A 16087-nucleotide genomic window follows, 5' to 3' on the forward strand; every position below is an offset into this window, starting at 1 on the left:
ACAATTTCCCAACTCATATGGAAACAGGGTTTGTAGAATTAGCTTTCATTATCTTAGAGGTGAGAAAACAGTTCAGTATGTCAATATAGCAGCATAAGCTAGTTACTTCTGTGATCAATGCGCCGCTAAAAGTAGGTCCTTAATATTAGCGCTTATAATAACAATATCATTAATACTTGGTTAATATTCAGGTCACAAAATGTAAAATGAGTATTGTTGGCAATTTTTTTGGATGGTTATTTGGAGGACTTTGTGGGTCTAACAGAGGAGCTCCCATTGACTCCAATGTTAGCTGATTTTTTGCTCATGATTATTTAATAATTAAAATTCATAATAGTTTGAAACAAATGTCTTACATAAGGATTGTGAATGATAGGTGACATTTTTAAAAAGTGCAGTTTCCTTTGAATTTGTCAGATAAGTAAACAGTTCTTCAAATTAAAGATGTAAAACAATTGAGGTTGTTTATAGATATTATCCACTATGACGTTACAGTCAAACTAAGCACACAAGGGAAAGTAAATAAATAAATGAATAAATGGGTTGTACTTGTATAGCGCTTTTCTACCTTCAAGGTACTCAAAGCGCTTTGACTCTACTTCCACATTTACCCATTCACACACACATTCACACACTGATGGAGGGAGCTGCCATGCAAGGCGCCAACCAGCACCCATCAGGAGCAAGGGTGAAGTGTCTTGCTCAGGACACAACGGACGTGACGAGGTTGGTTCTAGGTGGGATTTGAACCAGTGACCCTCGGGTTGCGCACGGCCACTCTACCACTGCGCCACGCCGTCCCTAAAAGTACATGCATATACACATGAAGTACACACATGTGTAAGAATCATGTTAACCACCAAAATATTGTCTCGTTCTCCTAAATCCAATATCGAGTATCCTTTGGTGAGCTGACCGTATCGTCACACCCTTAGTTGAAAACACACCATCCCCATGACATGACACTTCCACGTGATGTAGAACAGTAGTCCCACATTTTAAACATACACACACATCTGAAGAATATTAAAATTAAATATATTTGGTGGGCCAAACAAAACGACTCGACGAACCAATGTTTGGTATGGGCGATATGACCTCAAATCTATATCCTAACAACAATATGTCACAATATATAATTTGATATATGATTGAGAATAGAATAATTTCAAAATAGGTACACAAGCTCCTAATTTGGCAGCTGACATATGCAGTAACATATTGTTCGTTTCTAATAGTATTATTTTGTCAAAACAGTTATTATTAATGTACTTGTTTATTTACTGTTAATATCTGGTTACTTTATTTGAGAAAATAATACTGGAAATGTAATATTTTACTGCATATTTCAGCAACTAAATTAGGAGCCTGTGTAGCCTGTTTTAAAATGGTTCTATCAGTAATTCTAAATGAAATACTGTATCGCAAAATCAATTTTAAACCATATCGTTCATCCATAGTAAAAAGTCCTGTCGTCCTGGTTTTTGTTTCTTTTCCTGTGAATAATGTTGTAAAGAGCAGCGTGTTTGTGCGCCACTGAGATTTCAAGACAGTTCATACGATAACTTGTTTTTCCTAAGTGCATGTAAAAGTACTGAATGCATTGTGTGACTGAGCAAAGATGTGTTTGTCTTGCAGACGTCTGTGAAGAACATCTTCACCCTGAGCAACAGAAGTGGAGCTTCAGGATGCGGACAGAGGAGCCACCGCCCTCCCACATTAAGAAGGAAGAGGAATACCCACTGATACCCCATTTTAAAAAGGAAGAGGAGGACCCACTGACACCCCATTTTAAAAAGGAAGTGGTGGATCCACTGACCCCTCACTCTAAGGAGGAAGAGGAGGACCCAGTGACCCCTTACATTAGAGAGGAAGAGGAGGAAGAGGGCATCAGTCAGCCTAAATGGTTGGAGGAGTTCCCAGTGACTGGTGTCCCTGTGAAGAGTGAAGATGATGAGGTGAAAGGTGAAAGTGAGGAGAGGGGAGGGGGGGAGCCTCCAAGCAGCAGCTCAACACAACACATGACAACAGAAGCTGATGGAGACCACTGTGGAGGATCACAAGCAGACAAGCTCTTAGCTCCACTATCAGATAGTGAGGACACAACGTCACACTCTCCTGACACTGATGATGAAGACTCTAAAGATGATAAGACATGTCACACTGACAACACTCACTTCACATCTTCTCACTCTCACAAAACTTTTAAATACCAAAGTCGTCTGAAAAGACATATGAGAAGACACACTGGAGAAAAACCTTTTACTTGTTCAATCTGTAGTAAAGGTTTTGTAAAAAGTAGCTATTTGAAAGTACACATGAGAACACACACTGGAGAAAGACCTTTTTTATGTTCAATCTGTGGTAAAGTTTTTATTCGAAGGTACTATTTAAAATCACACATGAGTACACACACTGGAGGAAAACATTGTTCCTGCTCAGAATGTGGTAAAAATTATACTCAAAGCCATAATTTGAAAACACACATGAGAATAGACACTGGAGAAAAACCTTTTTCATGTTCAATCTGTGGTAAAAATTTTACTCGAAGGCAAAATTTTAAAACACACATGACAATACACACTGGAGAAAAACCTTTTTCATGTTCAATTTGTGTCAAAAATGTTACTCAAAGGCAATCTTTGAAAGTACATATGAGATTACACAATGGAGAAAAAAAATGTTTCCTGCTCAGACTGTGGTAAAAGTATCGTACTAAATCAAAGTTTAAAAGTACATATGAGAACACACACTGGAGTAAAACGTTTTTCATGTTCAATCTGTGGTAAAAATTTTACTCGAAGGCAAAATTTTAAAACACACATGACAATACACACTGGAGAAAAAACCTTTTTCATGTTCAATTTGTGTTAAAAATTTTACTCAAAGGCAATCTTTGAAAGTACATATGAGATTACCACTGGAGAAAATAAAATTTCCTGCTCAGAATGTGGTAAAAGTTTTGTAATAAATCAAGGTTTAAAAGTACATTTGAGAACACACACTGGAGAAAAACCTTTTTCATGTTCAATCTGCGGTAAAGATTTTACTCAAAAGAAGCATTTCAAAGCACACATGACACTACACACTGGAGAAAAACCTTTTTCATGTTCAATCTTTGGTAAAAAATCTATTCGAAGGCAACATTTAAAAACACACATGAGAATACACACTGGAGAAAAACCTTGTTCCTTCTCATAATGTGGTAAAAGTTTTGTCATAAGACAAAGTTTAAAAGTAAAAATGAGAACACACGCTGGTGAAAAACCTTTCATATGTTCAGTATGTTGTAAAAGTTATATAGAAGGACGACACTTAAAATTACACATGATATAGCAGTCTGGTGAAAAACCATACTCCTGTTCAAGCTGCGATAAAAGCTTTGGTCACCTAAACACTCTTACAGTGCATATGAGAACACACGCAGGTGAGAAAGTGCTGAGTTGCAGTGTGTGTGGTGAAAGATTGTCTTCTAAGTAGCAGTGTAAGAAACACAAGTGTGCTGGTGAGAACAGCAGCAGCAAATGAAACTGCAGGATTTGAAATAAACTGTCCAGACTTTCATTTTGACTTTCTAACAACATCAGCACATATAACATGTGTGACATTGTTGTTTGTCTAACACAATCTTGTTAATATGATTCTAACATTTATAGATTAGAGACTTCAGATTAGTGTGTTTATCACAGTCATGTACATGCATTAATATACACATTTGTGTACTTTGAAATGAACACAACAATTTGACTGAAAAGGTGAGACTAAACAGTACATACAATTATGTTACATACAATAAACATTGTATGTGTAAATATCCATAATTTACCTCTATACTTATTCATAATAGTGTTTTATATGTTTTTTGAAAAATGACGTGTTACATATTTTATTTTGTAATTGTAGATGATTCCCTAGATGAACTCCTTTATATGATGTACATATTTGTTTTACATGTGTTCATACCTTTGCTTTTGAGTACACATAAATCCCTCTTAGTTCATATTTACTGGTTCACATCTGAAACATCTTCTGGACCACTTCTGGAAGCATATTATTATTTACTTTATACATCATTTGAACAATTGTCTTTTATACAAGATCTTTTACTTTTATAATGTGTGATTTTTTGAATAATTTGTTGGGTCTCTAGAATCCATTATATTAGTTGTCTTTATTACTTTCTTGTGTAATATGATGATTGTTGTGTGATTGTTTTATATGTATGTCCCCAGACTTTTATGCAATAAACAATGTATGTTTCAACTGAAGTTGGCTACAATAATTCTAGTTAATATTTGTATGTATTTTATTCTCTTTAGTATTGCACTCCATTGTTTTATTGTTTTCTTTATATGACTTACATGTAGTGTCCAGCTTACTTCATCATCTATATTAACTCAGAAAAATGCGATTACCTTAATTCCTTTAATTTCAATATTATCCATCATAATTTGTGGTTTACATTTTTACAATCTTCAAATATGATGTATTTAGTTTTATTAAAGTTTAGTGACGGTTTATTGATGTGCAGCCATCTTTTTATGGTTAAGTTCTCTATGGATAAAATAAGATGAGAGTTAAATCAAGCGGTAATGAAGATTATTATATACATAATTACACTCAGTAGTGACAATTAAAGACACTTCCATCCTGTTCATTTGAGCAAAGAAAAAGAGTAGACTGTAATATTCTAAACAATAGAAGAATGTTAATATCAGCAGTCAATATTCCAACATTGTGAAGCTCAGCTATCGTAAAAAACATATTCAGCATTGAGGGCTTTATGAGAGTGATGTAATGATCAGAATCAGAAATACTTTATTAATCCCCACAGGGAATTTAAATTGTCAGCACTGTTATGACCATGTGTATATTAAATGTAATATTATATGAATACCATAATAAAATGGTACGTTTGGGGGATGTGTAATGTTTTTTGTATGAACATCCTGAATGTTTTTGTGCTAGAATAGTTTTAATTAGTAGAGAGTGGGGGGAAATGAGGCAGTAATGATAATAATGTTTTGTTTTAAGCCTGTTTATGAATAATTAAAGATAATTAAGATACCAAAATGTAGCTTACATCCTCAGTGAGCTGAACTCCAGCAGTAAAGATGAGAGAAATAATGTGGAAAGGTCAGAAGTCAAATGTTTCTTCAGGTAATACATGGAGCCTCTGCTGCCACCCAGCGGCCGTTGGAAAGAATGCATACATTTTGTTTTGACCTCCTTAAAGCTGCTTTTTACTTTCTGTCCTGTTTGTGTCCAAGTCTGTAGTGTGGGCAATAGGACAGAAGGAAGACATTTTGTTAATAGACTGTGGAGGGCAGCAATACACCTAAGATGTTCTACTAGTCTGCTGGAAATAGAAAAGAGGAGAAAGCAAGATGGCGTTGGATGGAGAAAGTCTAAACGTGGGCATTATTGTTCTGTATTTTTAATCAGTGCATACATGTGCACATATATGTCCTTTAATAGAGTAAACATCAAAAATAATTGTTTGTATCTGAATGCACTTTGTATTTAACACCACCATTCTTAAATATGTTGTTTGTAAGAATGTGGGTGTTGTTGAGAAGATGATGCAGGTGTTCTGTCCAATTTAGCTAACTGTAAAAATGTGTTACTTAATCTAGTTTATTAGTAAAATAAATTGTTTTCCTGAATTATATTCTCCTCACTTTATCCAGACAGTCATTAGGACAAAAGACCCTGGGAGGAATTTGCCCTTTAAAAAGGGAAACCTATTCACTGTGGCAGGAAAATATCTAGATGAATCCATCACATTTGTATAATCGGCTATGAGGCATTTTATTGTCATTGTACAGCACTTATCTTTGGGCTGATACTGATACTGATACTGATACTGTGTTGACCAGTTTGATGATTGAATGTCCAGTACTGTAGAAATGTGTTTGGATATGACAATCCCTTTATTCCAAGCTATCAAAATGAAATGAAAAGTAGGTTCTAGAACATTATGTATGCTGACCTTGAATGGCACATTGTCACAGCAGTGAGACCTGACCACACACCACACCACACGCTCCAAAACTGTTTGTCCTCCATGCAATCACCCCCCAGTGTTCCCAGCTGAACACAATTAAAGGAGGCTACCATGGCAACCGCACCATAGCAACAGTCCCATCCCTGTCGACACTTCCTGGTTCTCAACAGGAAGTGGGCGGAGCAATCTGCAGAAAGGGAAATTCAGCATGAACTGAAGCCAGCAATCAATCAGAGAAAACTAAATAAAAACAATATAAGCAAATAAGGAAATTTGGCTCCAACAGTCAGTTTTCGTCTTTTGGTGCAGTTGACCTTGTTCTTACATTTCTCCTTCCTCCTAGAGTTCCTGTGTTGCCTTTGTGGGCGGAGTTGTGGGACGTGCACAGCTGCTTCCAATTGACCCTGGTGCTACTTAAGCAGCACATTGACAGCTGGATGGCACTCGGCGATTCTACTCCACGCCAGTTGATTCCATGCTTTGAGTATTTTGCTACCTTGGCCATTCCCAGTGCCATCCATCTTGGTGTTGTTTTGTAGTGTGCACGTCTTGTAACTCCAAACCAAGTTGACTTTATTTGTGTATAGAAGTAGCTTTTGTTATTTTTTCCAAAATGCACATTTAGTCTTCTCTTTTTCGCACCATTGTTTTTTGTTTCCTACTGTTTGGATTGTTTTTGTGAGTAGATTTCCGCAGTAAAAGAAGTGTGACCAGCACTCTGACAGAAGGAGTTCCTCCAAAACGCAACACCCTTTGGCGGACAAGTATGTGATTAAATGCTATACATATAAAATGAAAGAGACAAGTGGTAGAACAAATGGATGGATGTACAGTAAAGCTCTGTGGGATGATGTACATAATTAACTTTTCCCAAACATTCCAAACGTTCCCATGTTTTCTGAAATTGATAATGTTTGAGGAATTCTAAAAAAGGGGGATAAATCATGAACAACTTTAAAAAACACTTGTCATGTGTAGTACTTGACTGAAAAAAGGTAATAATCTAAAATATCTCATCTATAAATCTTAGAAACTATGTGCTGATGTTTTTAGAAGGTCAAAGTTAAAGTCTTGACAGTTTATTTCAAATCCTGCAGTTTCATTTGCTGCTGCTGTTCTCACCAGCACACTTGTGTTTCTTACACTGGTACTTAGAAGACAATCTTTCACCACACACACTGCAACTCAACACTTTCTCTCCTGGGTGTCTTCTCATGTGTCTTTTCAAATGCTGACTTTGTAAAAAACTTTTACAACATACTGAACATGTAAAAGGTTTTTCTCCAGTGTGTGTTCTCACGTGTTCTTTCAAATAGTGCCGTTGCGCAAAATATTTACTGCAGATTGAACAGGAAAAGGTTTTTCTCCAGTGTGTATTCTCATGTGCTTTTTGAAATTTTCCCTTCGAGTAAAATCTTTACCGCAGATTGAACATGAAAAAGGTTTTTCTCCAGTGTGTGTTCTCATGTGTACTTTCAAATGTGGCCTCTGAGTAAAATCTTTACCACAGATAGAACATGAAAAAGGTTTTTCTCCAGTGTGTGTTCTCATGTGTACTTTTAAATCTGGCCTCTGAGTAAAATGTTTACCGCAGTTTGAACATGAAAAAGGTTTTTCACCAGTGTGTGTTCTCATGTGTCTTTTCAATTGTTGACTTTCTCTAAAACCTTTACCACAGATTGAACAGGAAAAAGGTTTTTCACTGGTGTGTGTTCTCATGTGTACCTTCAAATTGATACTTTGTGTAAAACCTTTACTACAGAGTGAACAAGAAAAAGGTTTTTCTCTAGTGTGTGTTCTAATATGTATTTTCAAACTCTGACTTTGTGTAAAACCTTTACCACAGGTTGAACAGGAAAAACGTTTTTCACAAGTGTGTGTTCTCATGTGTACTTTCAAACTATGACCTACTGTAAAACCTTTACCACAGATTGAACAAGAGAAAGGTTTTTCTCCAGTGTGTGTTCTCATGTGTGATTTTAGACGACAATGGTATTTAAAGGTTTTGTGACAGTGAGAACAAGTGAAGTGAGTGTTGTCAGTGTGACATGTCTTATCATCTTTAGAGTCTTCATCATCAGTGTGAGGAGAGTGTGACGTTGTGTCCTCACTATCTGATAGTGGAGCTAAGAGCTTGTCTGCTTGTGATCCTCCACAGTGGTCTCCATCAGCTTCTGTTGTCATGTGTTGTGTTGAGCTGCTGCTTGGAGGCTCCCCCCCTCCCCTCTCCTCACTTTCACCTTTCACCTCATCATCTTCACTCTTCACAGGGACACCAGTCACTGGGAACTCCTCCAACCATTTAGGCTGACTGATGCCCTCTTCCTCCTCTTCCTCTTTGATGTGCGGCGGCTCTTGGTCCTCCTCTTCCTCTTTAAAGTAAGGGGTCAGTAGGTCCTCCTCTTCCTCTTTAAAATGGGTTATTAGTGGCTTCTCCTCTTCCTTTTTAAAATTGGGGGTCAATGAGTCCTCCTCTTCCTCTTTGATGTGAGTGGTCAGTGGGTCATCCTCTTCCGCTTTAAAATGGGGGATCAGTGGGTGTTTCTTTTCCTTTTTAATGTGGGAGGGCTGTGGCTCCATCCTGAAGCTCCACTTCTGTTGCTCAGGGAGAAGATGTTCTTCACAGACGTCTGCAGGCCACAAGAAGACAAACACGTTTTAGAAACATCCATCTGTGCTCAGTCACACAATGCATTCACTACTTTTACATGCACTTAGGAAAAACAAGTTATCGTATGAACTGTCTTGAAATCTCAGTGATGCACAAACACGCTGCTCTTTACAACATTATTCACAGGAAGGAAAAACAAACCAGCACAACAGGACTTTCTACAATGGATAGACGGTTGATGGTTTAAAATTGATTCTGTCATATATTATTTCTTATAGAATTATTAATAGAACCGTTTTAAAACAGGCTACACAGGCTCCTAATTTAGTTGATGAAATATGCAGTAAAATATTTCATCATTTCCAGTATTATTTTCTCAAATAAAGCAACCAGATATTAACAGTAAATAAACAAGTACATTAATAATAATTGTTTCGCCAAATTAATACAATTAGAAATGACACAATATGTTACTGCATATGTCAGCTGCCAAATTAGGAGCTTTTGTAACCCATTTTGAAATTCTTCTATTAGCAATCATATACCAAATGATATATCGTAACATATATTGTTATTAAGATATAGATTTTAAGTCATATGGCCCATACCAAACATTGTTTCGCCGAGTCATTTTGTTTGGCCCACCAAATATATTTATTTTTATATTCTTTAGATGTGTGTGTATGTTTAAAATGTGGTACTACTGTTCTACATCACGTGGAAGTGTACATTTAAACCAATGTGGGTGGCACTGGGAGCAGGTGGGTAAAGTGTCCTTCCCAAGGACACAATGGCTCAGATGGCAGAAGCTGGGATTGAACCTGGAACCCTCAAGTTGCTGGCATGGCCGCTCTACCAACCGAGCTATACTGCCAGGCCACCTTAACAACATCAACACATTACCCACCGCCTAAACTAAAGTCTTAAAAAAACCAAAACATTTTTTGTTTTTTTGTCCTGTCCGGCTTCTCAGGCAAATCATATAGTCGATGTAGATGCCCATATCGCATGTTCACATTTACTTTACAAAAGAGAAGTGTAGGATACTTCTCTTGTTGCCTTATTTGTATTTGACTTCATTAGACGTATTGATATTATCATTTTGTGCTAAACTAAAGTCTTAACAAGCTGGTACGCTTCGTACTGCCTCTGTCTCTGTCACTATGTCTCTGCAGCCCCCAGCATTGTCCCACCCACACAACCATCTGATTGGTTACAGGCAAAGCGGTAAGAGCCAATCAGCAGTGCGTATTCAGAGTGCATGGAATCAGGGCTCATGGCAGAGGCAGGCAGAGAGGAGAGACGGTGCATGTTAGCAGAAAGGTGTTCAGCAGGTGAGCATAATGCAGCGGACGATCCCCATATCATAATAAACACCTCCCAGTCAACTACTTGTAACATCACTATGAGCCCGTTGACGATCTGGAGGTATAGGCGGTAGCTCAGCTCGCTCACAGTCCTTGAGGTGAAGGCTGATTAGCTTTTAGCGTAACGTTAGCTCATTTTGCGATGTGTGCGTGCGTGCGTGTGTGTGTGTGTGTGTGTGCGTGCGTGCGTGCGTGTGTGTGTGTGTGTGTGTGTGTGTGCGTGCGTGTGTGTGTGTGTGTGTTACGGACAGTAAAGCCCTGTCTGTCTGAGAGAAAGACAAGCATTATTGACCGATAGTTAACATCTAAGTTATTTCACTTAACCTTTTTCTGTGTTGACGCAGCAAAAAGTCAGTGAGTCCTACTCTTCCTCTTTATTGTGAGCGGAGCTGTGACTCCTCTTTCTCTGTAAGGTAAGGGAGGGCTGTGATTCATTTGTCTCCTTAATGTGAGAGCTATCTGGCTCCTCCTTCCCTTTAATGTGGGGTTGCTTTGAATCCTCTTCCTCTTTAATCTTGGGGTACTGCAGAACCTCCATTTCCTTTTTAATATAAGGGGTTGTGACTGATTCTGCTCCATCCTTGAGGTCCGCTCTTGCTGCTCAGGGAAATGTTCTTCAATACACAAGTTAGACGAACAAATGCTTTAGAAAAGTCCAGATTTACCCAGTCACATGACATTTTGTCCTGCACGGGTATATATTCTGATAATGTCTCTGAGGATTTTATCAGTCCCCACGTTGACTTTCAAGATGTCAAAACCATACGGTACATCAGGGAAGCAATACAAAAACTCATGAAAAAAATAAACACAGCAGTAAAACACTTACATACAAACAAGACAGCTGCTTGTACACCCGAAAGAGAACAAAGAACAGTGTCTAAGAGGAGCATCAACATTTGCATTTAAACTGTAAAATCCTGTTTATGATTTATTTACTCTACTTATTTAAATATGAACATTTTCCTTTAGGAAACTTTTACGATTTCTGTGTTGTTGTAGCTGGTATGCTGCAATTTTTTTTTTTTCCCCCAAGATGGCGGCCCTGTAGTGGCTGCTGTTGGCAGGAACTCTGTGCTCTTGTGTCATCCTTTTGTGTTTCCATCTTCTTTTCATGTGTTTATATACATATGCATATATATATATATATATATATATATATATATATATATATATATATATATATACATATATATATATATATACATATATATATATATATATTTTTTTTTGCCTTTTGGTCCGGACCCTTTGGGACTGTGTGACAAGGGGTGGTACTTTCGTGACTTCTGCGGTGCTTTTTTTGGACTTCTGGATCTGCCTCCCGAGAGCCTTTTGGCCATGGAGACCGGCTGCTGGGTCTCTGCCACACCAGAATCCGTTTGGAGAGACTGGAGGAGATGCAGATGAAGAGACAGGACTGCGGAGCTAGCACTGAGCGCCGGGACGGAAAAGCTTCAGTGTCTTGGCTGAATGAGCAGGTATCGGACACCTCGGTCTCTTTGGACGTATCCTCACTCATCCATGCGGACTGGACACTGGCCGAGACTTGGTCGGCGGCCGAGGGTGGAGTCGGCTCTCTTGGTTGCTTTGTTGGGTCTGCTCCCGTCTCTGGCCATGCTCCCTTCACCCCAACAGACAATGGTGTGGAACACCGCAAAAGCCACCACAGTGTATTTGTTTCTTTTACTTTTTATTCATGTATGTATGTAGAAGTGTCTGGTTGCATCAGCTCTGCTCTTTTAATGTCCTTTGTCTTCTTTGAAGTTTCCCTCTTACACATGAAAGAGGGATGTATGCTAGGGCTATAAGTTGTTTTTTTCCCTTGGCCTCAGTCTGGACCCCCTCTCCAAGGGCCCAGGCTGAGACCGATTTTAAATTTTTTCTCACATTCCCCCCACTTGTTTACCTGTATGTATCTCACCTTTTTTGCAAGGGGCGCCGCAAGTTGGCAGACCCGTCAGCGATCCTGTTCTGTCTCCCTGGAATGTTTGTCTGACCTTGAATGGGATTGTGCTGAAAATGTTTATTTCCCCTCAGGGATTAATAAAGTATGTCTGATTCTGATGTTTGATATCAACAAAACATAGCTAATTAGTAGTAATGAACTAGATTAAATCATCTCTCAAAGGTGTTGAGACATTGATGGACAGCGGAGAAGTAACTAAATCCAAATAAAAAAATGATTTTATTTTTTATAAGATATTTAGACTTAGACTTCCTTTTTATTGTCATTCAAAGTTGAACTTTACAGTACAAATAAGAACGCAATTTCGTTGCATTATCTCTTGGTAGTGCAGGATAAAAAAAAAACAATAAGGTGCAGATATACAGTTGTGATCCAAATTATTAAACCGCCACACAATTTTGGTGTTTTAGCAAGTTGGACATTTATTCCGTATTTTGTTTATAGTCATATCAAATAAAGATGTTTCAAATAGACAAATGCAACTCAAATCTTAACACTGTATTTTACAAAATACCAAAAAAGGACATTTTTCTTAATATCTCATTGACAAAATTATTCAACCCCTTGCAGATCATAACTCTTAAGAACAGAATTTGAATAAGGTCTTTTCAATCAGGTGTTGAACACACCTGTAGATGTGATTAGAACCATAACGAGCAACAATTAAAGTGATTGAAAAAGACTGACGCTCAGCTTCTTGTAGATGGTCAATGGTGTATTTGCAACATGGTGAAGTCCAGGGAGTGGTCAAAGAAGTCAAGAGAGGAGGTAATTTCTCTTCATAAGAAAGGATATGCATATAAGAAAATAGCAAAGACATTACACATTCCAAGAGACACAGTTGGGAGCATAATTGGCAAGTTTAAAGCTAAAGGCACAGTGGAAACACTACCTGGGCGTGGTAGAAAGAGGATGCTGTGTGTGTACAGTGATGAAAAACCCCCGGGTAACAACTGAGGAACTACAACAGGACATTGCAGAGGGTGGAACGCAGGTTTCGTCCCAGACAATAAGGCGCGCACTACGAGATGAAGGCCTCCATGCCAAAACTCCCAGGCGCACCCCACTTCTGACTACCAGGCACAAGGAAAATAGACTCCAGTATGCCAAAAAATCATCTGGACAAACCCCAAATGTTTTGGGAAACTGTTCTATGGAGTGATGAGACAAAACTGGAAATCTTTGGGCCTATGAATCAACGTTATGTCTGGAGGAGAAAAAAATGAAGCTTACAAAGAGAAGAACACCATTCCTACTGTTAAGCATGGTGGGGGGTCAATCATGCTCTGGGGCTGTTGCTCTGCCTCAGGTACCTGATAATCTTTTCCGTCGTCCTCACCACTCTCTGGAGAGACTTCCAGTCTGAGCCATTGCAGGCTCCAGTCCAGACAGAGATGCTGTTGGTCAGCAGGCTCTCTATAGTTCCTCTGTAGAATGTGCTGAGAATGGGGGGAGGGAGCTGTGCTCTTTACATCCGACGCAAAAAGTGCATGCGCTGCTGAGCTCTTTTTACAAGATCTCCGGTGTGTAGGGACAAGGTTATATTGTCAGTAATCTGCACCCCCAGGAACTTGGTGCTGCTTACCATCTCCACCGCTGTGCCGTTGATGAAGAGTGAAGTGTGGCTGGACCGGTGCTTCCTGAAGTCAACGATGACCTCCTTGGTCTTGTCGACGTTCAGGACCAGGTTGTTGGTTCTGCTCCAGTCAACCAGATGTTTCACCACCTCCCTGCGAGATGTTGAAGATGTCTGTGAGAACCCCCGCCAACTGGTCTGCACATCCCTGAAGCACCTGGCCCGGAATGTCATCAGGTCCGGGGGTTCACTTTCCTCAGGGTTTTCAGGACATCTGCTGTGTCCAAGTTGAGCGGCTGCTCATCAGAGCGAGGGGTGTTTTTTCTCGCCGGAGTGATGGATGTTCTCGCCGGAGGGGTGTTAAGTGCCTCAAACCTTTCAAAGTAGTTGTTTAGGTCATTTAGGAAGCTGATACTGTTGTCACAGGGACGGGGGGCAGCTTTATAGTCCGTGATGACCTGTATGCCCTGCCACATTTGTCGAGTGTTCGTGGGGTTCTGGAAGAAGTCCTGCACTTTCTGACTGTGAGCACCTTTGCAACCTTAATGGCACGGTTCAGGTTAGCTCTGGCTGTTTTTACTGCTACCATGTCGCTAGACTTAAACGCCTTGTTCCGAGCCTTCAGCATTGCACGCAGTACCTCACTGTTCATCCATCCAGAGTTTCTCGTTGGCCCGTGTGGGGATGTTCTTGATAATAATAATAATAATAATAATAATAATAATGGATTCGATTTATATCGCGCTTTTCTATTGTTAGATATTCAAAGCGCTCACAGAGAAGTGGGAAGCCATCATTCATTCACACCTGGTGGTGGTAAGCTACATCTGTAGCTGCCCTGGGGTAGACCAACGGAAGCGTGGCTGCCAATTTGCGCCTACGGCCCCTCCTACCACCACCAATCATTCATTCATCATTCATTCACCAGTGTGAGCGGCACCGCGGGCAAGGGTGAAGTGTCCTGCCCAAGGACACAACGGCAGCGATTTGGATGTTAATAGGTGGGAAGCGAACCTGCAACCCCCCGGTTTCTGGCACGGCCGCTCTACCCACTACGCCATGCCGCCCCTAATCTGATCACACTGACATCCTCCATGCACTTCTGAATGTATGCGGACACAGACTTTGCATACTCCTCCACACATGTGTTATGATTATCGGTGACGGCTGCCTTGAACATGTCCCAGTCTGTGGTTCCGAAGCAGTCTTGTAATGCTTCCATTGCTCCCTCTGGCCAGGTCCTCACCTGCTTCACTGTAGCTTGCTTTCTGATCAGCAGGGGCTTGTATGCAGGAATTAGCATCACATATAGATGGTCTGAGGAGCCCAGGTGGGGGCGTGGTGCAGCTTTATACGCCTGTTTAATATTACTATAAACCAAGTCCAGCTTGCTTCCACCCCTGGTTGCAAAATTCACATATTGATGGAAATGAGGGAAAACTGTTTTCATGTAAGCTTGATTAAAATCCCCTGCAACGATGAAAACTTCCTCTGGATGTGTAGTTTGCAGTTCATTGATGGAGCAGCACAAAGCATTAAAAGCTTCTTTGGTGTGAGCACTGGGGGGAATGTACACTGTTGTGAAGATCATAGCACTGAATTCCCGAGGTAAATAAAATGGCCTGCATTTTATAGTTAATATTTCTACATCGGGAGAGCAGTGACATGAGACGTTCTTCCCGTTGTTGCACCAGTTGTTATTGATGTATATACAAACACCACCGCCTCGGGATTTACCAGTGAGAGTGCTGCTCCTATCCGACCAAAACATAGTTAGCTCCTCGATGCTAACTGCCTCGCCCGGGACGAATGGTTTCAGCCACGTTTCTGTGAGAAATATGGCGCAGCAGTCTCTCATCTAGATAGATAAATAGATAGATAGATAGTACTTTATTGATTCCTTCAGGAGAGTTCCTTCAGGAAAATTACAATTCCAGCAGCAGTGTCTTGCATATGAATCCAGCTTCAGGTAGTCCAGTTTGTTCTCCAGTGAGCGGACATTTGAGAGCAGGATGGAAGGAAGCGGCGTTCTGTGAGGATTAGCCTTTAGCTTTGTTGTTAGCCCCGCTCGGCATCTCCGTTTCTGTTTCTGATCCCACCGCTTATGTCTCCTCTGTCTGCGGTCCCCTCTGGTACTAGGCTCCGCTGCCTCACAGGCCGCTGGATGTAGCCGGCGTAGTATTCCCAGGATAGCGAGGAGGTCCAACGTATACGCATCTTTCGGTCTAATACTGCCCCATCCATCCACATCCAAAATTGTCTGGCGGTCGTACGTTACTACGGAGTGTCCACGCTGGAAGCCAGCCATGAAATTCACAGAAATTACTGGTAGAATTGCCAAAATGTTCTATTACTACCAAGAGCCTCTGCAGCCGCAGCCGAGCAGGGCGCCGCCATCTTGAGACCAATATCTGGCTTGTATCTTCAGTAGGGATGTAAATTTATAGATTTATGGATATGATACCCTAATCAATATTCCTTATCGATACCAGTATTTATCGGTACTCTTGTCGCTACTACATGTCATTTGTGGAAATACAAAAGTGGAAAAGAGGCA

The 16087-nt window shown here is 40.1% G+C and overlaps 1 protein-coding gene across 3 annotated transcripts in view; it reads right to left on the bottom strand.

The window, feature by feature from the left end:
- LOC133546186 (oocyte zinc finger protein XlCOF22-like) overlaps window positions 1-16087 on the bottom strand; it is a 196301-nt gene that overhangs the window by 172302 nt on the left and 7912 nt on the right. Inside the window, exon 3 of one of the 3 annotated variants that reach the window (XM_061892075.1) lies at window positions 7222-8637. The exons of the other annotated variants lie outside the window; for them this stretch is intronic. Coding sequence (XP_061748059.1) covers window positions 7316-8637 — 1322 coding nt within the window. The 3' untranslated portion in view covers window positions 7222-7315. Of the gene's footprint in view, window positions 1-7221; window positions 8638-16087 lie in introns of those variants that run through there. 3 annotated transcript variants of the gene reach the window in all.

Source organism: Nerophis ophidion, linkage group LG29 (assembly GCF_033978795.1).
Source record: "Nerophis ophidion isolate RoL-2023_Sa linkage group LG29, RoL_Noph_v1.0, whole genome shotgun sequence".
Taxonomy (NCBI): Eukaryota; Metazoa; Chordata; class Actinopteri; order Syngnathiformes; family Syngnathidae; genus Nerophis; species Nerophis ophidion.